Source organism: Mirounga angustirostris, unplaced genomic scaffold (genome assembly GCF_029215605.1).
Source record: "Mirounga angustirostris isolate CCGP_5_RB_7025 unplaced genomic scaffold, mMirAng1.0.hap1 SCAF_3, whole genome shotgun sequence".
Taxonomy (NCBI): Eukaryota; Metazoa; Chordata; class Mammalia; order Carnivora; family Phocidae; genus Mirounga; species Mirounga angustirostris.
In genome coordinates, this window is record NW_026991711.1 from 69,087,020 (window position 1) to 69,112,163 (window position 25,144).

The window sequence follows — 25,144 nt, forward strand, 5'->3', positions numbered from 1 at the left end:
ACTGCAAGCGATGATCTTTCGAACATGACTTTTTTTTTCCCAGTGTCATTGCCTAATAGCTTGCCTTTGAGGCTGGCTGCTTTTAGCTGGCTAAGGTCTTCAGTACACTTTCCCTGAATTACCAACATTTCCAGGAATTACTAACTTCCTAACTGCAACACCAATACAAACACCCCACAACTCATAGTTCAGCTACGTTTTTATTATGTCACCGAAAGGAAAGGTAATGTCATAATGAGTTTCCTCATATGAACGTCCCAGAGGCTAAAAGTGGCACTGTTTGTTACAGGAAAACAACTGGTTTTCTCAGTCAGATTTTCAGCGAAGTTAATACCATCACTCTTTACAGGCTATCATTCATTCAATCATTCATTCATTCATTTCCACCAATATTTATTTAACGAGTACTTAGGTTTCACTCACTCTTCTAGGCAGTGGGAAGATAGCAGTGAATAGAACAGATGGTTCCTGCCCTCACGGAGGTTACGGTTTGCTGAGGCAGGGCCATACAATCAGCAATTTTGCGTACACACACACACACACAGATCACAATATGTTCAAAAAGAAAAAAAGGAAAATTAAACAGAGTGAGGGGACAGAAGAATGTTCAAATATTTTAGTTTGGAGCTGCTGTGGAGAGGAATGAAAGCTGTGTGTCTTCTTGGTGTCTAAGAAAATCCGAACAAATATTTGGCGTGGGCAGGATCTTCTTTTCCAACCCATCCCTTTGGCCCACCCATTTCTGTGTCAGTTCTGGTTGGGAATGAGAATGTTAACCAGGCTGCAAAGGGCATGAACCAAATGCCCATCTGACACACAGCTCCTCTGCCTCCCTCCATGAAGTATGTGACTCAGGAAAGAGGACCATCTTTGCCTGCTTTGCTCCAGCTTGTAACGATGGACAAGCACAGAGCCAGTTGTTCAAAACACTCAATGCTGTTTCTGATGTTCCCATAACTAGAATCAGCCTCGGAGCATTTGAAATTAAAAAAAAAAAAAAAAAAAGGTTTCCTGGTCTTTTGAAGTGCCCCTGAGATTATATGGTGGTAATTGTTCAAAGTAGCTACTGCTCTTAGAAATGGAGGTTCATTTAAACAACTTTATTTCCCAGAGATCAGTGTAACCTATCTTTCAACACAGGAGTAAATTGATTAGAGTTCTTTGTTCACAGTTGAATATACATTATTCTTTCTGCCAGTTCTCAGGGACTCATTCCTTTTGTAGGTTCTGGGGTCAAATCCCGTTAGTACCCAAATGCTGGGATCCTTCTTTAGGACCTGATGTCCACACCAAATCCCTCTTTTCCTGTAAGACTTCTTTTGTTTACTGGCATTACAGGAACATTTCATAAAACATAACAAAGCAAGAATGACGCAGCTACTGTGAGAACATGTCACACTGTGTATAGAACTATAATAAATTGTCCACTAATGCATTTATGAGGGTGCTTAAGAAATGTCATTTTAAAAGGTACTGCAAATACTCAAAATAACCAGAAACTTTAAAAGTCATGCAAAATAAATTAGGATAAAAAGAAAAAAGTCTTCCAAATGTGATAGGAAGAATTATTTTCCTCTGAAGAGTATGATTAAGAAATGGAAAATGTTGGGATAAGAAGAAACAATTAGTTTGAGCAATAGAAAAATTATTTTTTTTAAATTTTTTTTTTAATTTTGTTTATTCAGGAGAGACAGAGAGAGAGAGAGAGAGAGGCAGAGGGAGAAGCAGGCTCCCAAGGAGCAGGGAGCCCGATGCGGGACTCGATCCCAGGACCCCGGGATCATGACCTGAGCCGAAGGCAGACGCTTAACCATCTGAGCCACCCAGGTGCCCAGAAAAAATTATTTCTTAACAAAGAGATGGATGATTCCTAATTTTATATATTTCAAAATCAGCAAGAGAATACAAGGTAAAAATACTCAGAAATGCTTTTTGCCTTGGAAGAAAATATAATCAGTGACACGGTAAGTTCTTCTTAACGAATTTCTATATAATTCTGGTAATGTGAAATGTTCCTCCCAGTTTTGTTGATAAAATGTTCTTCCTTTCTCTTTCACTACTTAGTTCTCTCAGTCCTATAGTTCTATAGTTCTCAAATTGTGTTTCTTCAAGTTTCAGGGTCCATACGATCTCTCTAGGATAATTAATGTCTTTAATCCTCAGAAATAATCCTAGAATCAACCTAGGCCAAATAATCTCACTTTTACAGATAAAACCATGTAGGTTGAGAGAGATGAAGTACCTTGCCTAAGGTCACAGAGTGGCTGACCCAGGATCTGATCCCATGTTTCTCTGACAGCATATATTCTGAGCTTCTTGTATGACCCTGAATTTAAAAACAAACCAGTTGTTTATGATGAAGACTGAATAAAGTAAGTTCCCTTACTTTGGCCCTGGTATGAGCCAGTTCTGGGACTTTAGGGGATGAAGAAATAAAATATAAATGTTGTGACTTGGAGAATGAAGCTTCCTATAGATTAGTATAGTTGGTGATTTTCTAGAAAGGCTAACATAACTGCCAGCCATGGAGGTCCCTCCTGCAAAGTTGTCTGCCCTCTTAAACTTTAATGCATCTTATAGCCAGTAGAAGGGCTTTGGGAAGGGCTAGGAGTACAAAAAAGGAGTTAAGAAATAAAGGCCCATGGGGCGCCTGGGTGGCTCAGCTGGTTAAGCGTCTGCCTTCAGCTCAGGTCATGATCTTAGGGTCCTGGGATCAAGCCTCCCGCTGAGTGGGGAGCCTGCTTCTCCCTCTCCCTCTGTTGATCCCCCTGCTTGTGCTCCCCCCCTCTATCAAATAAATAAATAAAATCTTAAAAAAAAAAAAAGAACTGAAGACCCATAAAATATGTGAAATCTGATTACTGACACACCTTAGAAAGGTCTAGAGACTACCCCTTCCTAGATATACTGATGATATCAACTTTAACTGGTTATTATTCGAACAAGGAGCAACTGAACTTCTGTTCAGTCTGGGGCCTCTCCAAACCATTTTTGTCTTTGGTCTCCCAAAGACTTGATACCTGGGAGAGAGTGAAGGAGTTCAATAAAGAGAACAGAAGTATTGCGTTGCTGCCCTTTTTTCTTTGCTCCCTTCCTTTGCCTTCCAGTATTTTATCTGAGAGAAATGACAGTAACACTTCAGTTATTTCCTTTATAAATGTCTGTCATCTGCTAAGATGCAATTACATGGACCTTTCCCGATTTTCAAAGTAGGTACTGTCATCAGAGCCTGAAAGAATGTCTGCCAAGATCTGTGAGCAAAGGAAGATGAGGTTACATTGACATTTCAAGGTCCTTTCTCACCAAAAGAAGATCGAATAACCTGCTAGAGGCAGGATAATCCTGAATTTCAGCTTCCTTCTCCCCAACAGAACCGACAAACTGCTCTAATTCGTGTGTCCTTCACTGGCCATCTTCTCTTCCTTCTCTCATTTTCTTTTCCTTTCCATTTCTTCCGCTTCTGGCTTATTTTATGCAGCAAAATCTCATTAATTTGCAACCCATTGAGTCAAACTTTGTGATCACTTGGACAAGGCTTTGCACTTTTTTTTTTTTTAATGTTAACTTTGAAAAAGATATGCTGACTTACAATGTGAATCAGTGGTGATCAGAATCTCTGCACATCAGATTCTCCTGGAAGGCCGGGCCCCACCTGATTCAGTGGGTCTGGGGTGGGGCTCAATAAACTGCGTTTTTAACCAGTCCCGGGTTATGCCAAAGTTGCTGGCCTGGGACTATACTGTCTGATGCCTCTGATATAAATAAATGGGAAAACAAAACAATTAATCCAGTTAATAACATTGTTTTTAATTCCATTTGCCTATAGAGATGCTTCATTAACTTTAACTAAGTTAATGCTCTTCAAGCAAAACATAGGAAGAACACTGAAAAGGGAGTCAAAGGTCCGAGTGTGGCTCCATATGACCTTGGGGATGAACTTGCACCAATGGGCTTCAGTTTCCTTATCTGTTATTCTTCTTTTTTAAAGATTTATTTATTTATTTATTTATTTGACAGAGAGAGACACAGTGAGAGAGGGAACATAAGCAGGGGGAGTGGGAAAGGGAGAAGCAGGCTCCCCGCAGAGCAGGGAGCCCGATACGGGGCTCAATCCCAGGACCCTGGGATCATGACCCGAGCAGAAAGCAGACACCTAATGACTGAGCCACCCAGGTGCCCCTATCTGTTATTCTTAAAGAGGCCAGGCCAGGTTTTCCTTTCTGCACCAATATCCCATGACTATATAAAAATATACACTGAAGGGGCGCCTGGGTGGCTCAGTTGGTTAAGCATCTGCCTTCAGCTCAGGTCACGAGCTGAAGGCAGAGTATATATATATATATATATACAGTGATATATCAATGAAATATTACACAGCCACACAAAGGATGAGATCATGCTATTCGCAACAACATGGATGCACCTAGAGGGTATTCTGCTAAGTGAAATAAGTCAGACTGAAAAAGATCAACTCCGGGCGCCTGGGTGGCTCAGTTGGTTAAGCGACTGCCTTCGGCTCAGGTCATGATCCTGGAGTCCCTGGATCGAGTCCCGCATCGGGCTCCCTGCTCAGCAGGGAGCCTGCTTCTCCCTCTGACCCTCCCCCCTCTCATGTGCTCTCATTCTGTCTGTCTCAAATAAATAAATAAAATCTTTAAAAAAAAAAAAAAAGATCAACTCCATGTGGTTTGACTCACATGTGGAATCTAAAAAACCCCAAACAAACAAATGAATGAACAAACAAAAAGCAGAATCAGACCTATAAATACAGAGAACAAACTAATGGTAGCTGGAGGGGTACAAGGATGGGCAAAAGGGGTGAGAGGTACAGGCTTCCAACTGTGAAATGAGTAAGTCACAGGAATGAAAGACACAGCACAGGGAATATAGCTAATAGTACTGTAATAGCTTGTATGGTGACAGATGGGAGCTACACTTGTGGGGAGCATAACATATAAGTTTGTTGAATCACTGTTGTACACCTGAAACTGATGTAACATTGTCTGTCAATTATACTCAAATACAAAAATTAAAAAAAATTAACACTTGCCTTCCCTTGAATTAATATGAATTAGGTGAGATTGTATCATCTATCCTCTCTATGGAGGAAAGCTTTACAAATGATCCTAACCCTTCTACTTTTTCTCTGGTTCCAATCACCTTCTTGAGACTGGCAACTCCCTATACTACAGGTGGACACGTGAGGAAGCCTGCCTTTATTCCTAACTGTAAACCCAACACTTGTGCTGTAATTAAAAAAGAATTATGTACTGAGAGTCTGCCTTTCACAAAACCCTATACTAGGTCTAGTGAAGGACAGAAGCATCATCTCTTTTCTGGGCCACTGATTAACCAGACATTACGGAATAGATGGCATTTGACCTAGGTCTTAAAGGATGGGTAGGATTCTGATGGGCAGAGAGAAGAAAGGGGCAACCTAGTCAGAGGGAATAGCATGAAAGGTGCATGGAGGCATCTCCTAAGAGTCTCTCCTCATCCCTCCCTCCCTTTATCCTCCTACCACACAGGCCTATCTTAGCACACATGTTCAAACTTTCTTTTCACTAAGGAACTGTAAAGTCCTTAAGAACAGGACTACATCTTGTCTTTAATCCATGCACTTAGCATAGTGCCTGGAGTAATTAATTAAACAACTGTGCTTACTTAATATTTGTTGAACTGAACCCATCTGATTGTGAATGAAATAACTGAGCAAGTATATATATGAAAAACTTAAATTCCTGAGTCCTATAAAAATGTAGGTTTCTGGCTCTTATGATTAGAATTAAGGTCTTGAATGGCAAGCCAGTGAGTTTAGACTTTATTTAGAGGACAACTGGGAGCTAGCAGGTTTCTGGGAAGAATGTTGAACTGGGGTTGTATAGGGTGGGCTAAAGAAGGGCTGTCTGAAGGACAATACAAATTGAAGACCACTGGACCTATTATGAGAAGAAGAATGAAGATGGGAATCTGGATGGGGTCTACTGAAACAGGAAGGAAGACAGTAAGTTAATCTTATACAGATGGACCTAAAGTCCAGTCATACCACCCTTTCCCAATAAAGAAAACATGCAAAATAGATTTCCTGGTGAGATATTATAATAATTAAGGTGTTTAAGAAGCATTTTTAGAGTATCAACTCTAGAAGCTTTCTCAAAATTCCCTACCAGTGGCAGGATATTGGTCAGAGTTCCTATACCAGACCACTGAAAGTGATGTTGGCTACGTACTCCTGAATGACAGAGTGGCTTTCAGGCTCCTACCACTGGAACAGAAATTACTTTGGCAGCGTAGCAGAGAGGGAGTTGTAACTTGCCCTATGTCCACGTTCATCAAGTTTTCAAAACATTCAGCTAATGTCCATTTAAAAGAAAACATTGAGGATACAGGAAAAAGTTAAATGTCACCCTAAGGAAGCAAGGAAGTAATTCAAAGTTAGGTACATTTTATTAGACAACTGCACTAATTTCTACAAGTCAATGGAGGAGATAAAAACGGGTAGGATGATTGAAGACTTAGGGGACAGAACAACCAAACATAACGTGTGGACCTTGTCTGAATCTTGACAGAAGCAGCCCAACCGTTAGAAGACATTTCTGAAAAATGACAATCAAAGCACCTTGAAAATGGACTGGAGATTAGGTTATGTCACAGAATTATGGTCAGTTTGGTTAGATAGGAAATTAGCACTGTGGGTTAGGTAAGAACATATCCATATTTTCTAGAATGTATACTGATTGTATGGAGTTCAATGAAATGATTGCTCTATTTGATTCGAAATGCTTTAACAAAGAGAAAGAAGGTATAAATGAAGCAAACCTGGCAAAGTTTTGATAACTGCTGAATCTGAGTGATGGTGATATGTTGTATATTGTACTATTATTCTTTCCCTTTTTGTGTTTGAAAAATATCATAATAAAAGATTTTTTAAAAGATAAGGCTCATTTGTACAAAGTTCCCTACATCTCATAATGGCAATAATGAAGCAATACTATTATTCCTTCATTATTCCATTGAGGAACTAAACTCAATTAAAAATACATTAAAAATCAAACATGACCTTTAATCCAGGTTCCATCACATAGGTTTGAATATTCACTCAGATCTCAGGTCCAACTACATCCTTCCACATGAACCAAATGTGGGACGAACGGTACGGGTTTCTTTACACTTAGGACACATGACAAGGATGTGGGGTGTCATTTACACAGCCATCCTTTATCATACATATATCACAATACAGTTTGACTCCTTTCAGAAATATTTAGGTCTCAAAAGTTTATGAGTGTGATCAGCTAATCAATTAGCTGAATAACAAATTTTCTTCGACACTTGATATGTATAAGTTACTCTGCAAAGTTCTGGGGAGAATTCAAAGATAAATTTAAAAAGACAATCTGAGAGACTTTTAAAATGTAGTATTTTCAGCTACAAGATGCCACAAGGCAGTGTCAGGTTGGAAGAGCACATACATTTAGGAGAGCATATGTTAGCTTCATTTATTTATGTATTTCATTTGTTCATCTATTCAATCAGCTAATATTTACTGAGGGCCCACTCTACTCCAAGCATTGCATCATATTAGGACTTATGTGAACTACTTAGTATTTTTGTTATTTGATATCTCTTGGATACGTTACTAACCCTTACTGTGTTTCCACTGAATGGACCACTCCCATGATTTGGCAGCCATCTTAACTCCTTTTTACTCACTGCCTTTCTTGCTCCTAGTATATAAACTTAACTTTTGTAAGGGGTCAGTAACAACAAATATGTTTTCCCTGAATTCATAGATTTATCACAGCCTCACAGCTGGGGGAGCTGGTAGTATGCAGGGGAGGCAGGCATTAGAAAATAAATACACCCAGAAATATAATTACAAAATAGGAATTGCTGTGAAGGAACAGGGGAGACATATCTGTGACTGTGGGGTCAGGGCAGGACTCTCTGGGATGGTGACACTGAAGTTGAGGCCTGGAAATAACCGATGATAGGTACACTCAGAGAAGGCATCAAGAAGGAAGAGAATGGGGATGGGGAGTGCTGGGCTTGTAGGAATTCATATAAGTAGGGAAGAAAGGACACTTGATGGTGGCTCACTCATTTCTGGCCAGCCACTCCCTGGTACTTCCCTATACCTAGCTTTACCCTCCTGCAGGGCACTGACCTGTCTCCAGCTTAGAAGCCCAACATTCAACCCAAGACTCACACTTAAGTCTATTGAGAGAGCTATTTCTGCAACCAAGCAAGATGCTGACAAATAAAGCACCGATCTGTCCGGGAGCAGAATATAGCCTCACGGATGACAGCATGTCATTTCAGTAGAGAACTTGACTATCAGTGTGTTGAGCATGCCTGGCTTATGAAATCTTTAAAGCAGTTGTCAAAGTGCAGCTTGTGACCCATTACTCGATCATCAAACCAATTTATTGGGTGCTAATCAGGATGAGTTCAAGGAGATAGAATAGAAAACCACAGAAGAGAAAATAGCAGGGTGATGACATCCTGCACAGTGAGGGTAAGTAAGCACTATTTCACAAAACTTTCGTTTTCAGTCTCTGTCCCCACTTACAGATGTGTATGGGGGGTATGTTCTGGGTCATAAGGCAAAATGTGTTTTTTTCTGTGCGTCGTGGTCAAAAAGGCTCTAGAGGCTGTCGCTTGCAGACCACTATCTGGACATTAGACATTACCCCAAATGACAAGCCCGGCTTTCTGAGCCATTTTATTAGAACCATACTGAAGCTGGGCATCAAGGGAAAGAGAAGAACGTCTCTGTCAGAAGCTTTTGCCACTGTGCTAGTGGGAGCATGACACAGGGGCCCAACCTAAAGGGACAACGAGGACAGAGAAGACTGGATGTACAGGGATGGCCACCAGGAGCAGTGCCAGAAGCTGCCATATTTTGACAAATGAAGGTCATAAAGCAAAGTTTTAGCTATGCCTCTGCAGGATCCCCTTTCAGATTACATGATGAAGGCAGTGACCTGAAAGGGAGTCTAATCCTACATATGTCTTTGTTAATACAGATTATATTATAAAATGCATACACACAGTTACAATATGCACTGCAATATGCATTCTATTAGATAACATATACACATACATATGTATACAATAATATACATATACATATATATGATATAGACATTACGTATATGCATTATATAATATACATGATAACAAAAGATACATTTCCAAAATCTGTAGTAAAGGAAGAACTTCCAGTGCAGGGTATACAGTAGAAGCTCACTCAACGTTTGTTAAATACATTAACTGAATAAGTGAAATCCTTTGTAGTCTGGTTAGTTTTTTATTTTGTCAACATCAAAACAAATTCCTGGTTCATATGCACTTATTTCCTTCGATGACCGCTCATTTAATAAAAAAAAGATTTTAGGTTTCATTAGATTCTTAAATAGTTACAGAGATGTACAATGACTATGTAAAAAATTCACTTGATACATGCCTACCAGAAGTTTATAATCTAGGGCAGTGAGGCTGTGATAAATCTATGAATTCAGGGAAAACATATTTGTTGTTACTGACCCCTTATAAAAGTTAAGTTTATATGCTGGGAGCAAGAAAGGCAGTGAGTAAAAAGGAGTTAAGATGGCTGCCAAATCATGGGAGTGGTCCATTCAGTGGAAACACAGTAAGGGTTAGTAACGTATCCAAGAGATATCAAACAACAAAAATACTAAGTAGTTCACATAAGTCCTAATATGATGCAGCATTTTTTCTAAATACATGAAACTGTAAGTTTTATCATTTAACTTGTACACTTGTTACACATCAAAAAAAAAAAAAAATCTCTCAGAGGGAAAAAAAAAGTTCCTTAACACACACTCAACTTTTATAAACCACAAAGTAAGGAGTAAAATAATGACTAATAGAGATTTCATTCCTAGAAACAGAATGGTATCATATGTAAATATCTAATAGTTTCCTTAGAGATAGTGCAGAAGAATAATTAACAAGTAATTAAATCTCCCAAATCATAATAAACAAAATATTTCTCTTCTATTAGAGCAATATGTTGTGCCTTTGCCATTTACAAATTAACTTTTCCTACCTTCATTAAATAGAAAGTTAAACGGTCGATATCCAAGATGCATGCAATTAACCCTGTGTCATGAAAGTTTTCTCTCATTAATTTTTCTAAACTGTTATACAATATTGCTTACAAGGTTATATGCTAGAACTAATGTAACCAGGCTATTACTCTGATAAAAGAAAAGCAGAGGCATGCAGTTTGGACCCATTTAATGTTGGTTAACCCATGCTTTCCTGTTTTTTAATTTGTAAACAATAAAAGAAAACATTTTATTTGTAAATGTTGGAGAAGGCGAAGCCAAAAGCAAAGGAAAAACTGCCTCAGGCTTATTTCAATGCTTTAAACAAAATAATTGAGTATTTACATTAATATTTAGAAGAAATCAAGCATAAATTCTACTCTGCTGTAATACAAAATGCAATGGTATTACCTGTTTTCCAAATACATCCTAAGCTATTTTTACAGATTGCAATTTTGCAGCACAGATAGTCGTACTGAATCTTTTAGTGAAACTTCAGTGCACAGAAAAATTCCATTACATCACAGCCTGTTGTTCCATAGACTTACATATAAAAGTTACCTCTGCAATACTGCAATCCCAAACAGAAACTTAAAAAGCAATATTCCTGCCTCTGAACAGTGACATTATAAGCAAATCCCCACATGCAGTTGCAGTTGGCAACCCCCCACCCCCATCCATTGAAACCTTTAGGAGAACCTTCCCCTACATTCAGCATTTAACAACCAACGATCCACGCCATACATGTCACCAGCCCTTCATACCTACCAAGCCCTTTTATGAAGCTGATCACACAGGATCGTCTCCAACAAGCTGTTGTAATCTCCATGAGCCTGAAAAGGAACCCAAACGAACAGTCTGGAACTGCTACAAAGACTATGTTCCAAAGCAAAAAAACATAATGACGGACTCCATGATCCCGTTGCTCAATGGCACCATAAGTGTCTCAGCCACAAGGTAGGGCTCTCTTATTTTTGGCCAAGGTGTATTTTTAGTCAGGTGCTAAAGACCTACAGTAGAAGACAAACTAAAACAGGCCTTCCGTCCAGGCAGACTCTTCATACCAATGGGACAATTTTTAGCTGCACAGTAAGACAGTGACCTACAACTCACAGAGTGCCCGTATGTCTATATTTATCCACGAGAACATACTATGCTGACAGATTAGTAAAGCTGCTCAAAGCACTCCAGGAACATGAGCCCGACCCACACGGCTCACCATAAACAGCCCATGCATACCGAATGCACGCTTTACCCACAGATCTAGCTCACCCGCGCTGTTGTGTTCTGTGATTGAAGAAATTTAAGAGCAGAGATAACACAGGGCAGGTGATAAACCGTTGCTTTGGGAACTAGGAGCTCTTGGCCACGAGTACAAACAGCTTTAAACAGCTTAAATTCTTATAGACAAAACCAATAGCAGAGAATCCCCATGTGAAGCCAAGAGTCAGTGAGAAACCATACACCCTTAAGGAAAAATGAAACACTGAACATCTGTTGATACAACCAGTAAAGAAAAGCGATTGGGTTTAATTCCATAGTTCTATTATTTTAAAAGCACAGCCTAAATCAACTGGTTAAAAAACTTAATTTATAAGACCAGGAATGAGCCACTATTTATTGGTGAACATTAAGTATCTCACCCCCAAACGAAAGCAGGTTTAGACCAGTGAAGAGACTGAGAAAGAAAACCGCAAAGTTACTTAAAAACAAAAGTGTAACTAATTGATCTTTCAGTGGGCATGATTTCTGACAGACGACTTCTATGAGGGTCAATGAAAATCTATGTCTTCACTAACACAGCTGCGAAGAGCATGAAAGCCAACTAATTTTCTATTCTTGATTTACTCAGGGTCACTGAAGGCTTTCTTGAGCATTACAGGTTGGAATTACAGAACAACACAGTATGGGGAATGAACTGAAGCCTTTCACAGGAAGGAGAAACGTCCAAATTACCCACATGAACACTTCAGGCAAGCAAAGGTGCCAGCAAAGATGCCCCATGGCACCACTGAGTCTCACACATTCAGGGTTTACAACCTTTAAAGAGTTGGCTGATGTGCACATGTGGTATTTGGTTTATGTTTTACTCAAAGGGGTCCAGACAATTCTAATACAAGAGTGTGCCTATGGACGTATCTGTGTTTTCAGCAACAAGGATTCTTTTTCAACTCTCTTCTTTCCACATCTAAATTGGAATCAAGACTTGACTGAAAATTTGCACTTTGTCAGCTTCCAATCTCTGGTGCTATTATTAGAGCAGCCTTCCAAATGATGTGACTGTCATTCAATTAAAAGAACATGACTTCAGGCAGTCTTATAGAAATATCAAAAAAAAGTATTTGTCATTTTATTTTTCACTCTTTTTACAGATACTCCTTACCAAACAACCTGTAAGGGGGGTGCAAGGTGAAGAAAGGGCAGAAAAGAGAATATTAGCGGGCACTGGGCTTCAGGTACTCTGCTAGGCACTCTTCACATATTACTTCCAGCAACCTAATAAGGTAGGCATTACATCTTCAGCTTAGAGGCGGCAGAAAGGAATCAAAACTGCCCAAGGTCATTCAGATGCAGGTTTGTCAAACTCCCAGGGACACTGCACTTAATTTTTAGTCTAGTACTTCCCTTAATATGAATTGGAACTTCTTTTTTTTGTTTTTATTTTTTTCTCTTTTTTAAAATTTACATTTTGTTAGTGAACATACAGTGCAATATTGGTTTCTGGAGGAGAATTCTGTGATTCATCACTTACATACAACACCCAGTGCTCATCACAAGTACCCTCTGTAATAGCCATCCCCCATCTCGCCCATCCCCCGCCCACCTCCCTCCATCAGCCCTCAGTTTGTGCTCTACCATTAAGAGTCTCTTATGGATGTTTTCCTCCCTCCTTTTTCTCTTTTCCCCCTTCCCATATGTTCATCTGTTTTTGTTCCTCAATTCTACATATGAGTGAGATCATATGGTATTTGTCTTTCTCTGACTGACTTATTTCATTAGCATAATATACTCTAGCTCCATCCACATCATTGCAAATAGCAAGATAGCCAAACTATGGAGACAGCCCAAATGTCCATCAACTGATGAACGGATAAAGAAGATATGGTATGTATATATATATATATATATATATATATTATACACACAATGAATTGGCACTTCTAAGCCAATGGTAACCTTAGCATATTTGTCTTTGTATACATTTAAGAGCAGCCCTCAAATAATCTTTTTTTTTTTTTTACCTAGAAATTTCACTTATTCAAAACCCAGCTGAATTCCAGAGATTACAGTCTTATTTGATGCCCTCCATGGTCTATTTGTCCTTCTGTGATAGCCAGGCACTTACTGGTTTGGGGAGCATCCTTAGGGCATGAACCACATTGTTTTCATCTTTGGGTTCCCTAGGGCCTAGTACAAGTTGAAGTAATGAATAATCAAAGGTGTCCTTATAGTCTAAACAGATGGCATAAAGTCCTTCTATTAAAGCTCAGAGTCTTTGATACTTTGATAGAGTTCCCACCTAACCTCATCCATCTCCACTGAGAAGTTACTTCTCTGACGGTGGACATTATTCTAACACCCTAATTTCCTCCTCAAGCTATGTTAGATTAAAAGTAATTGTGGATGGGTGAAGGCTTCTAAAGTCCGGCATACTGACAGCTGAATTAAGTGACAGCTGATGGCTGATGGCTCATAGTAACTGAAAAATCGGGAACAACAAAAAGCAGACATAAAACTTTTGAAGGATAGGAACTTAAAGATAACTTAGTATAAAAAGAGTTGACCCTTAGGGCACCTGGGTGGCTCAGTCCTTAAGTGTCAGCCTTTGGCTCAGGACATGATCCCAGGGTCCTGGGATAGAGCCCCGCATCGTGCTCCCTGATCACTGGGAAGCCTGCTTCTCCCTCTCCCACTCCCCCTGCTTGTGTTCCCTCTCTCGCAGTCTCTCTCTCTGTCAAATAAATAAATAAAAATAGTTAAAAAAATAAAGAGTTGACTCAACATTTCAAAGCTCCAAAGGTAGCCATATATTATAGAATCTTCATTAATTAATACATTTGTTAATGATCTGAATTCATTTAGACATGGTTAAACTATGTTAGCATCCTATAGTCACAGACATAATATAGAAAATACTAAGGTAATTAACAGAAAGAATTCTGTTCACAATTATTAAGTTAAAATGTTTTGACACTTCAAGAGTTAAGCTTCATGACTGGGAGAAGTTTCCTCAGACACCATTTGTTCCCTGATGATGCTAAATAAATGTCATGCATTTTAGACTATATTAATATAATCTAAATAAATAAAATCAACTGGATTACTGGCATGTTTAATTGATAGTTCCATAATAACCCTCAAATCTAAATTAAATTATTACTTTAACAGTTAATCTAATACTCATAAAAATTTCCTCTCTGCTTCTGGGTGGCCTGGTGGCATGACTGCAAATACTTTTAAGGGCAAATGAAAGTCCAAACCCGATACTTCTACCTTCACAAGCTTAGAAGTTGCAAGGAAGTTCCTGGGTGTGTTTAGTTTACCTCACTGCTTCAGGAAAGATTGTTCTTAGGCTCCTGGCCAACTGATAGCTACTGTATTAGCACGAAGGTTAGATCACATAACCACTCTCATTAAATGTAGCCTCGTGGTCTATACACCTTCCTTAATGTCAATGTCAATCCACACTACCATATTATGGGAAGCAAGAAATATCCTTTAGACACCACCCAAGAAATTTTTTCCACCTTGAAGAAAAAGCCAGCTTTTAAAATGATCATATTAAACACTATTTCATTCAAAACCCTCAAGTGATAAAAAAACTTAAGCTGATGATGATTCTTGTTTCTTTCTTCATCCTTGGTCTTATAAATCCAGTATTTCTCATGAAGCCTTTAGAACTAGTTTGTGATATATTTAATGAAACATTTCGGTAATCAAGTGGTTACATTTTATATGCATAATAACACGCACATTACTCTTTCTGGAAATTTAGGAAATACAAGTATTGAAGTTTTATCACAGAAATATGGCAGTTAACAATAGATGCCAGTACCAAAAGGATGTCTTTTCACTCTTTTTCCATGACATAACATAGTATAGAATATATTCATTCATCTGTATTAATAAGTCTTTCAGAGACAAAGAGCCTCTGAGGCTGTGTTAGGGTAGGAATCAAGTACAGCACCAGAATTAAGCACACCGTAAGCACACATCACCTGCAGATCAGAGAGCTCCTAAAAGACAATGTGTCATTGTGCCTGGAAGTTGTGGTTATCAAGGAGGCATCTAGTAGTGGGGAGTATTTGCCAAGCATGTAACTGCCTCAAGACATATGCTGCAAACACATGCAGCCTGAAAATGCTTACCAGGAAGACCTCTAGGAAAATACTGGTTTGTCTTGGCACAGAGTGCCTCTGGAAGCAAGCCACCATGAAAGAAGTGTTCTCCCAATAGGTGTGCGATGCTCATTACGTACAGATCGTCTGAACCTACATGGAGGCTCTCTTTAAGCCTCCATGTATCACCTGTGGTGTAAATTACCAGGTGGACTTAAACCCAGCCTTGGGGAGGAGAAGCGGAAGGGATTCTATGTAAATGAGAAGTGAAAGAATTTACATGTTACGTGTTCTTATGGATTCTAAATGCTTTTGCTCCAAAAAGTTTCTCTCGTGATTTCCTTCCATCAGCTTATAAACATTCCCTTGTTCTATAATTATAATCCCTAACTGGATCTCTCCCCGCCTACAGTCTTTAAATTATACGATTCTGGAGGATTATGGTGTTGATCTTGTTTCTTGACTTTAACTCATTTATTTTGGGGGGAAGGGGCCTGAAAAAGCCCAGAAATGACCCAAAGCTAGAGAACTCTATAAAAAGTACAGATTCCAGGGCCTCAAAAAGACCAACAGAATCTAAACCTCTGGTGAGGGTAGAATCTGTCTTTTTTTTAAAGGCCCCATAAGTGATTCTGATGTGCAGCCAGGTTTGGAAGCTACTGATGACCTCTGGGAATATGTAATAATGAATGATAATTGAGCATCCTGTAACTGTCTCCCTAGACAGAGGAATGCAGAGGAAAGTTTGAAATAGTTACCGTCTGAACAGAGCTATCAAGCTGGTAACCTCAAACTTGCGACTTCCAACATAACGAAGCATCAGGAAGTAAACCTAAAAATCTTAGGGTTTGCTTACTCTGTCCTTAATTTGTTTCTTACCTTAAAACAGCCTCATAGGTTCCTCTTCTCTGCTCCAAATAGATGTCAATCCCAAACCCAAGTACTTTATACACAGACTAACACAAAGTCTTTCTCCAAGTCTAACTTTTATTTACTCACAACTCAAGCAAATGGGATGTAGAAAATCAAAAAGCAAGATGTAGCAAATGATCACTTGATGGATGCAAAATTTCTTAAAAGCACTCACACAATTAAGGACTATGCCAACAAAAGCTGGGCAATGCCATTCATTTTAGAGTAAACCTCCGGGAATCAATTCATAGTCCTTAAAGACATTTCCGAATGGTTGCCCAGAATAAAAAAAAGGGGGGGGCATATGTGCTAGAGGACATGGTGTCAACAAAGGGTGAAAACTTCTGAAGGATTATATTTTCATCCAAAACATCTAAATACCTAATAAAATAAACCTGACCATGGGAGTCCAGTTCCGATTGACTCATTCACTGGAGTTCAGGTAAGTACAGTCAGAATGAGAGTAAATAACTATTTGCATCAAAGAGAACATGCTTTAAATCAAGATTTCTGAATTTGAAGTTTTGTCTGAACATTATTAACATTTTCTATTATGTATATAATCTCTACTGACATGGTTAATGCCAAGAGCTCAGGAAATTAGCCCATTGTCTTTTTTGCCACTCATTAAGAAAGCATATAGAATCCAACAATGTCTAAGAACAGGCTACCCTGAATGTTAGGGACCCATGCAGCTAAATATCCCATGTCCATTTCCATTTAGTGCTTATGAATAATCTATACTGGTTTTACTTAGAAGCAAGAGAAATTTCCAAAAGAGAAATTTATACATAGAAATGTATGGAGTAAGAACACCACTATTTTGGGGGCTATAATTGTTTAAAATTTTGCCTTTAAAAGTGCAGTGGAGTGGGGAGAAGGCACATAGCTTTTTATTACTAAGGAATTTTCTTTCCTCACCACCTTCATCTCCATAACTTTGCTCTGCCCAAGGAGGATTCTGAGACAACTCAGACGTTCTCCTTGTATTCTGGGTTATTGATACTTTGGAGAATCAAAAAATATGGCCCAATAGAAGGGTCCTCCTTCAGGTAAGACGTTGTGTCCAAAGCAGGGCATCAGGAACCCACCTGCACCTAAATGAAGCAAAATATAGATTCCATGGTAGCATGGACCCATAAGTCCATGTTTAAGGGCTCTCTCTGCCACACAACTAGCTAGCCACAGGTCCTTGGGCAAGTCACACAGCCTGAGATGCAGACTATTCATTTGCATATATGATAAAGTCAGACTTATACTACGACAAGACAGCAATCCTGCAGCATTTTAGAACTAACTAAACTTTCCTTAGGCTAATCTAGAGAGTTTTAGTCAAAGAAGATCTCATTAGTCTAGCAGGCAGAATGACAAGCTGGATGTCAGAAGTTACTACTAAGCACAGTCAGTATAAGGCAACTCCCAAAATGAAATCCAGGTTTAGAGTGTCTTTATTTTATATTATGAAATGGTGAAATGCCTAAAAGTCCAAGATCTTATTGAAAAACCATTGAAGACAATTTCTAGCCACATAGAGCTATTAAGCACTGAAATTGTGACCAGAGCAACTGAGTTACTCAATTTTAATTCTAATTTGTTTAAATTAAAATTTAAAACCTGATGTTTCATTCAGTTATCAGAAAAAATTTAGTTATGTTTGGAAGAATTGCATATATGAAACTATATTTAATTATCAATTTTATGAAATCTAAGTAAAAATAAAGTATTTTGACCCATTTGGTGTCCAAATTTAGATGTACTGGTGGTGTCAGACAAACACTGGATTTTGAAGAAACAGTCTCCCCCAAAATGTAAAATACTTATTAATAATTTTATGGTGATTACATGTTGAAATAATACTTTAGATATACTGAACTAGGTAAAATACTTCATCAAAATTAATTTCAGATGTTTTAAAGCTGTTTAATGTGGCTATTAAAAAATTTAAAATTGCATATGTGCCCTGCATTACATTTCTCTTATACATGCTGTTCTCAAGACCACTTACTGCTTATTATAAGACAGATATATGGGAAAAAATTTTTGTGAATAAACATGGAAAGCCATTAAGAAAAGCCACAGTGTTGCATAGTCACGAATTAGTCCAATTCCATGCATAGTCCGATATATTCACAAATAAATGATAAAAATATTGATTTCATAAGCAAAGATTTATTAATCACTTCAAAAAGTATCAGGTTGGGTGGGACTGAGAGTTGATTACCTTTATCCCCACTTGACGGCCGAGAAAATTAAATTAACCTGTCCAAGATCGTGCACCAGTAAATGCTAAGGAAAAGGACTCAAATACAGCTTTTCTGGCTCAGAAGCGCATACCCTTCCTACTGTACCAGACTGCTTCCTAGAAGTTGAGAAGCAAAAACACCATAAAAGATCTCTCTGATATTAAATGCTTCCACATGGTGACCAAATCCATATAAAACCAAAATATAAAACTGACTAGGAACCAGACTCTTAAACAGCTTAATACTCCCTTGGAGTATTATCGTCTACATGACAACTGATCACACACCGATCTGTAATAGCTCCTGTGTTGCTACCATCATTCTCACTAACTACCTCATGGATTTCCACCTTGCCCGCCTCTTGGGGGTAAGTACCTCACACTTGTTTGCAAGGCACCCAGGCTTCCACTGAAGTGTTCTGCACACAGTGGGTTCTCAATGAATATTCATTGATTTGTTTAAATTTTAAATTTTTTAAAAGACCTATTTGTCAGAGAGATAATAAGTGAGAGAGAGAGAGAGAGGGAGCAGGCAAGGGGAGTGGCAGGCAGAGGGAGAAGCAGGCTCCCCACTGAACAAGGGAGCCCGATGCGGGGCTCAATCCCAGGACCCCGGGATCATGACCTAAGCCAAAGGCAGATGCTTAACCAACTGAGCCACCCAGACATCCCTAAATTTTTAATTTTTTAAACCACATCTCTTTGGGAAGGAAACCTGGTGAAATCGTCTAAGATTGTGACTTCCTAATACAGACTCCCATTAGCCAAAATTGCACACCCCTATTCTGATTCATGGAATCATTTCATCATGGGCACGTAATTTAGTGGGCTTGGAGTTAATATCCATGTGAAAACTCAGGAGGAATTCAAGTGCCGGGGAGAATGGGCTCAATATTTAACTAGAAAGCTAAAAGGACAAAAGTGGGTATGAATTTTTATCGGGCTTCTTTTTCATTCTGACAGGCAGTTCTGGAATTCCCTTCCATCTGCTCTGGTCAGCCATCAAGCCGCTCTTTTGCTTTGCTTCTTCCGCGGTGGAACTACACACTTCTTTATTTAACATTCCTTTTCCTCCCCATCCTGCTGGCCCATTTTCTCTTTCAAAGACCTTTTAAAAACTCCACTTGTGCCATAAAAACCTCCCTTTAACCAAATAAGAGGGAAATGGTTATTTTCCTTACCTAATTACATCCTGGGATGCAATAACTTTGAGCTCCCAAATTGGAAGGGGGTGAAAATATTTAAATATGTAACTATATGAATGGAGTTTTATTATTGCATAACCTTTGGGCTTGAATTATGATCCCCGATCACCTCTATATTGCTATAGGTTCCTCTACCTGAATAATCCTCATTCTTAAGTAGCCTCTGTAGAGTTTGTTGACATGCTGACTTGTCTTCCTGCAATACTGTGTGGTGGGTGGATATATAATTACAAATTAATTTTAAGTTCATTATTTTGCAATATTCATTCAGAGAATTGAGAGTACACAAGACAGTAGAGGTTTTTATAATCAAGTTAGGTGCACGTCTGCCTTACTTTCTTTTTTTTTTTTAATTTTTTAATTTTTTTTATTCTTATGTTAATCCCCATACATTACATCATTAGTTTTAGATGAAGTGTTCCATGATTCATTGTTTGTGCACAACACCCAGTGCTCCATGCAGAATGTGCCCTCCTCAATACCCACCACCAGGCTAACCCATCCTCCCACCCCCCTCCCCTCTAGAACCCTGTTTGTTTTTCAGAGTCCATCGTCTCTCATGCTTCGTCTACCCCTCCGATTTCCCCCGCTTCATTCTTCCCCTCCCGCTACCTTCTTCTTCTTTTTTTTTTTCTTAACATATATTGCATTATTTGTTTCAGAGGTACAGATCTGAGATTCAACAGTCTTGCACAATTCGCAGTGCTTACCAGAGCACATACCCTCCCCAGTGTCTATCACCCAGTCACCCCATCCCTCCCACCCCACCCCCCACTCCAGCAACCCTCAGTTTGATTCCTGAGATTAAGAATTCCTCATATCAGTGAGATCATATGATACATGTCTTTCTCTTTTTGACTTATTTCACTCAACATAATACCCTCCAGTTCCATCCACGTCGTTGCAAATCTGCCTTACTTTCTTAAGTGATGACATACCCCATGCCATTATTTATTATTACCAGAGTACTCTGTGGCATTCTGAAATAGTTAGTCATGCCCTGGCAGCCCATGAAAATTAACTCAGCTTCCAGAAGTTTCGTCATGTAAGGGCAGGGCAAGAGGCATTGGGAGAATCTGATTTAATTAGCCTTAATGGGATGGAGTTTGAATTGGCATAAAAACATAGAAAAATACGTCATGATCAAGTTACCTATGAGTGGGAGGAATTTCCTCCTAGAAGGACTGATGCAGGTACACCTGGCCCCAGAAAGAACACGGCTCTCCCTGGACAGTGAGGGAAAAGTGAAACAACTGATAATTGTCTGTCCTGACAGCAGCAAACCAGGTCTGGCTAGGAGTACAATAAAAAGCAGCTAACAGAGATCACCTTGAACCTCATCTCTTAGGAAGTGCCCACGTTGGGCCCCTTCATGAGGCATCGGTTTCCCGTGAAAATCACAGTACGTTTTCCTAGAAGACTTCCATACGTCCAAACTGCTTGAGACAGTTTAGATGAACTGACACCCTACCACCACCCCAAAGCATTCCAGCAGGCTGTGCACCATTCGTTAGATGCTGATTTGCACATTCAAGGGATTCAAGGTTATTTGGTCATCTCAATTGTATATTTTATTAAAAAACAAAACAAAACAAAACTTGCCAATCTGTAGCCTGGGAATAACCATGAAACAAATTCCACAGAGGGTATGCAGAGCCGCTGCGAAACACCTCCGTGTTACCTCGGAGCAGTCAACCAAATGAGTACTGTCGAGAGACAACTCTCCCATCCCCTTTTATCCTCAACACAAATATTCTATTTAAAGAGCACGGTTTCTAATCAACGTATAATTTCAAAACACTGTTCCTCAGGTAATTGCTTCTGTCTCTTTCCCTTTAAGCAGCTTGCATGAGCTACAGAATCATACGTGTTCTGTACTTGCTTAATAGAGCACAGACTGGACCTAGGGTAGAAACCAAATCCTGGCGATTCTACTGCCAACAATTTAAAACTGCTCCCTCCTCTCCAACACCTTTACCATCACCTTGAGTCCTTGTCACCTCTTTCCTGGGCTTTCCCTGAAGGGACTCTCCCCACCTTCATTTTTAGCTAAGACCGAGAGTGAGCTGAGAAATGACCCTGTTGCTCCTCGCCTAAAAATCAGTGGAGGCTGCCCCATGCTTTCAGGGTGAAGCCCGGAGCCTTCAGCAGGTCCTTCAACGTTCCTCATGATCTGACCCAACTTGTGCAGCATCTGTCACTGTCAGGGACCCTGGGATCCAGCTGTCGCTGCCCAAACTGGCCACATCCAAACCTCCCTACATTTGCTCACATTCTTCCCTCTGCCCCTTGTGCTCTTCTCTGTAGCATTCTTCAAGTTCAAATGTCACAGCCTCTTGGAACTATTCCTAGCCTCTTCCCTCCTACTTAAAATGATGAATCACTTCCTCCTCTTGATGATTCTGTAGGTCAGTCTCCCTAAGTATAGGCACAATGGCTGGCACAGGTAGAACATGTATTTAATCAGCATTTTTGTTCTCTCTGCAGCTTCCTTAGATCTCCTCTTTCATCAAAGCAGGCGGTCCTTTACTGTAAAGCTCACGGAAGGCAAGAGCGGGGTTCTATCTGCCATGGTGCCCTACACGAGGAGGCCTTTAATAATTTACAAGAAGGAAAGGAGGGCCTGCCGATTCACTCTCAGGGCCTTCCTGGAACTTTTCGAGCATGTCCAATTTGGGCTGATGCTTTGAGTACATCCATCTCATGAGAAAATCGTGAGAAAAATCTTTGTGTTCAGACTTTTTTTCAGTAAGGCAATCAGTTTCTCCAAATAAAATCTCATGTGGGGAAAGATCTTGAGCAAAAATTACATCAACTCAGTAGATTTCACCAAGAATGGTCTCTTTCTAATTTGGCGAAAGTGGCTGGAAGGTTTAAAAGTTAAATTAAATCCACGTAACTTAAATGACATTTAGACAAATATTAATATTTGTTATTATTTTTACAGAGAGCAATCTTTGGCAGGGTTAACAGATTTAAAACAAAAACAAAAAGGGGGATGCGTAAAATGGGCGAAGGGGAGTGGGAGATACAGGTACCCAGTTGTGGAATGAATCAGTCCCGGGGATGGAAGGCACAGCCCAGGGCATGCAGTAAGTGTTGCAAGAGTGGTGTATGGAGCTATACTTACAGTGAGCACAGCACAACACATAGAGTTCCTGAATCACTATGTTGTACACCTGAAACCCCTGTGACATTGTGTGTCAACTGTACTTCAACAAAAATCTTTGAGAAATAAGACAAAAGCAAAAATAAGCTATCACAGAAATATGCTCTCAAGTTGGCTGATCACAACATCAATAAAAAATTATTTCACTCTAACTTCATTTTGAGTTTCACAGACACGTCTGCCCAGAGGTCTGTGAACACAAAGGTGCAACTGAACTTGTTGAATTTACTCAAGGAAAACAGGTGAGGGTCACAGAAAGAAAGGGACTTTATAGCCAAGAGTAGATGTTAAGTTGCTGTTTGAAATAAAAGACTGATGTACAAAACATTTGGTATTGCTCGCTAGGGGCTGATCTACCGATGGGATAAATAAATGCTAGCTAAGTTTGGCTCTAAGCCTCCCATGCCCACTCAGGTCATTTTATCCAGTCTGTCAAACATTTATCAGTTTATTAACAGCCAATGTGTCCTCAGATGTGCTGGGGAATCCGACAATGACAAGATGATTGATTTTTGCCCGGTTGCAGGGGGTGGAAGGGGGGGTCCCTAGACAGGCAAAGCACAGTTACACAATAATGTCACTGTTGCGACAATGGAAGTGTGTAGAAAGCGTAGGGGAAGTGGAGCAGTGAGAGAAAATTTCACTCCAAAGCGGACACCTGAACTCATCATACTTGGAAGGGGAGTTTAGCTCAGGTCCAAAAAACATATGCTTAATGTTTAATTCATGTGACACAGAAAATGCTGCAACTATAACATATATTAATACCTTGATATGTTATCAGTCACTCTACACAATTCTGAATTTGAAAGATATCTTCAGATGGTGTAGTCTCTGAAGTTCCAAAATGTCCACTATATGAAGTGGTAAAGATCAGATTGCCAAGACAAGAAGATGTCACAGAGAACCCCAGGTCATTCTGTCCTGGCAATGAGCGAATGAATAAAAGCATTCACTCATAGAAGAATTTAGATGAGCATGAAATAGGTAAATTAATAATAGCAATGGCTCCCACTTATTGAGCCATTGCAAGTGAAGCTATGCCCTAAACACTTCATAAACATAAACTCTTTTAATTGTTATGGCTAATAAGCCATATATATGGCTATGCATATATATATGCATAGATATATATACTCATTACTTATTTATAAAGACATGCATGATAGATAATACCTTTTTAGGGAATCCGTTTAAGTGACTTGTTCAAGGTCACATAGCAAGCAAGTAGCCGGGGCAAATCGTATGTTCATAAACAACCCAAATCATATGGGAAAAGGAAATGAAACAAGCTTAAGTAAATTCTTTTCATATTGTATACTATAATCAAAGTTAGTGAATCCAGTGGTCAAAAAGGCAGAAGAATACAGAAGAGACAAAAAGTAAGTCACGGTTCCTCCATGTAGAGGATTCACATTTCAGAGCCACAGCTTTGTGTTGCTTCCCAGTGTGGATATTTAACCTCTCCTTAGGCCAGAACACAATGAAGAACTAGGTTTGCATAATGGGCCTTTCTTCTTTGTGCCACGTGACCAGCGTTGCATCAGTTCCCCCTGCTGCATGGCTTCAGTGAAGGGTGTGATTCACTTCTGTTTTCAGCAAAGAGGAAAAAAAAAAGCAAATAACCCAAGTAGGATGACACTTCTGGCTGACTCTTTCCAGACTTGGTTCACTTTCTAACCATTTCTTGGTTAAAGTGGAGGAGACAGACACTTGCTCTCAAGTGCTGAGCTCCCATGACTCTGCCAGCCCCAGCACCACTGGGCAAGGGTAGGTCTTTAACATGAATTTAATACTGTCCATAAAGAACATTCTAACGTTCTCTCCCTTGTGTAGGTCAATAGCAGAAACTTCAAGAACACACAGAGCTGAATAAATCAGTGAGGAGTCGTCTTTCAATAGAAAACAGCCCAGTAAGATGCAGACTGAAATGGGGAGGGATGTCCTAGGGACAGTATCAACAATTTATCTCTATCCTATCCCCAGAGCCCAAAGAGCATTTTCATTCTCCTGGCCCAAGAAGTGACAGTCTCTTAGTCACCCCCTAAAACAAGAGCCTTGTCTGGCCGAACAATATATTTAATGAGCTCATTGCAGCAATTTGATGGCTGTTATTTTGTGTATAAGGGACACTTGAGGATTGATGAGTGGACCTTCCATCACTGGAGTGTGTACACTTCATGACTAGTTAGATCCTCTGC

At 39.5% G+C, this 25,144-nt stretch overlaps 1 protein-coding gene across 8 annotated transcripts in view; it reads right to left on the bottom strand.

Moving 5' to 3' along the window:
- Nucleotides 1-25,144, bottom strand: part of FRY (FRY microtubule binding protein) — a 348,688-nt gene that overhangs the window by 221,749 nt on the left and 101,795 nt on the right. Inside the window, exon 3 of one of the 8 annotated variants that reach the window (XM_064586228.1) lies at nt 10,845-10,909. The exons of the other annotated variants lie outside the window; for them this stretch is intronic. Coding sequence (XP_064442298.1) covers nt 10,845-10,905 — 61 coding nt within the window. The 5' untranslated portion in view covers nt 10,906-10,909. The remainder of the gene's footprint in view (nt 1-10,844; nt 10,910-25,144) is intronic. 8 annotated transcript variants of the gene reach the window in all.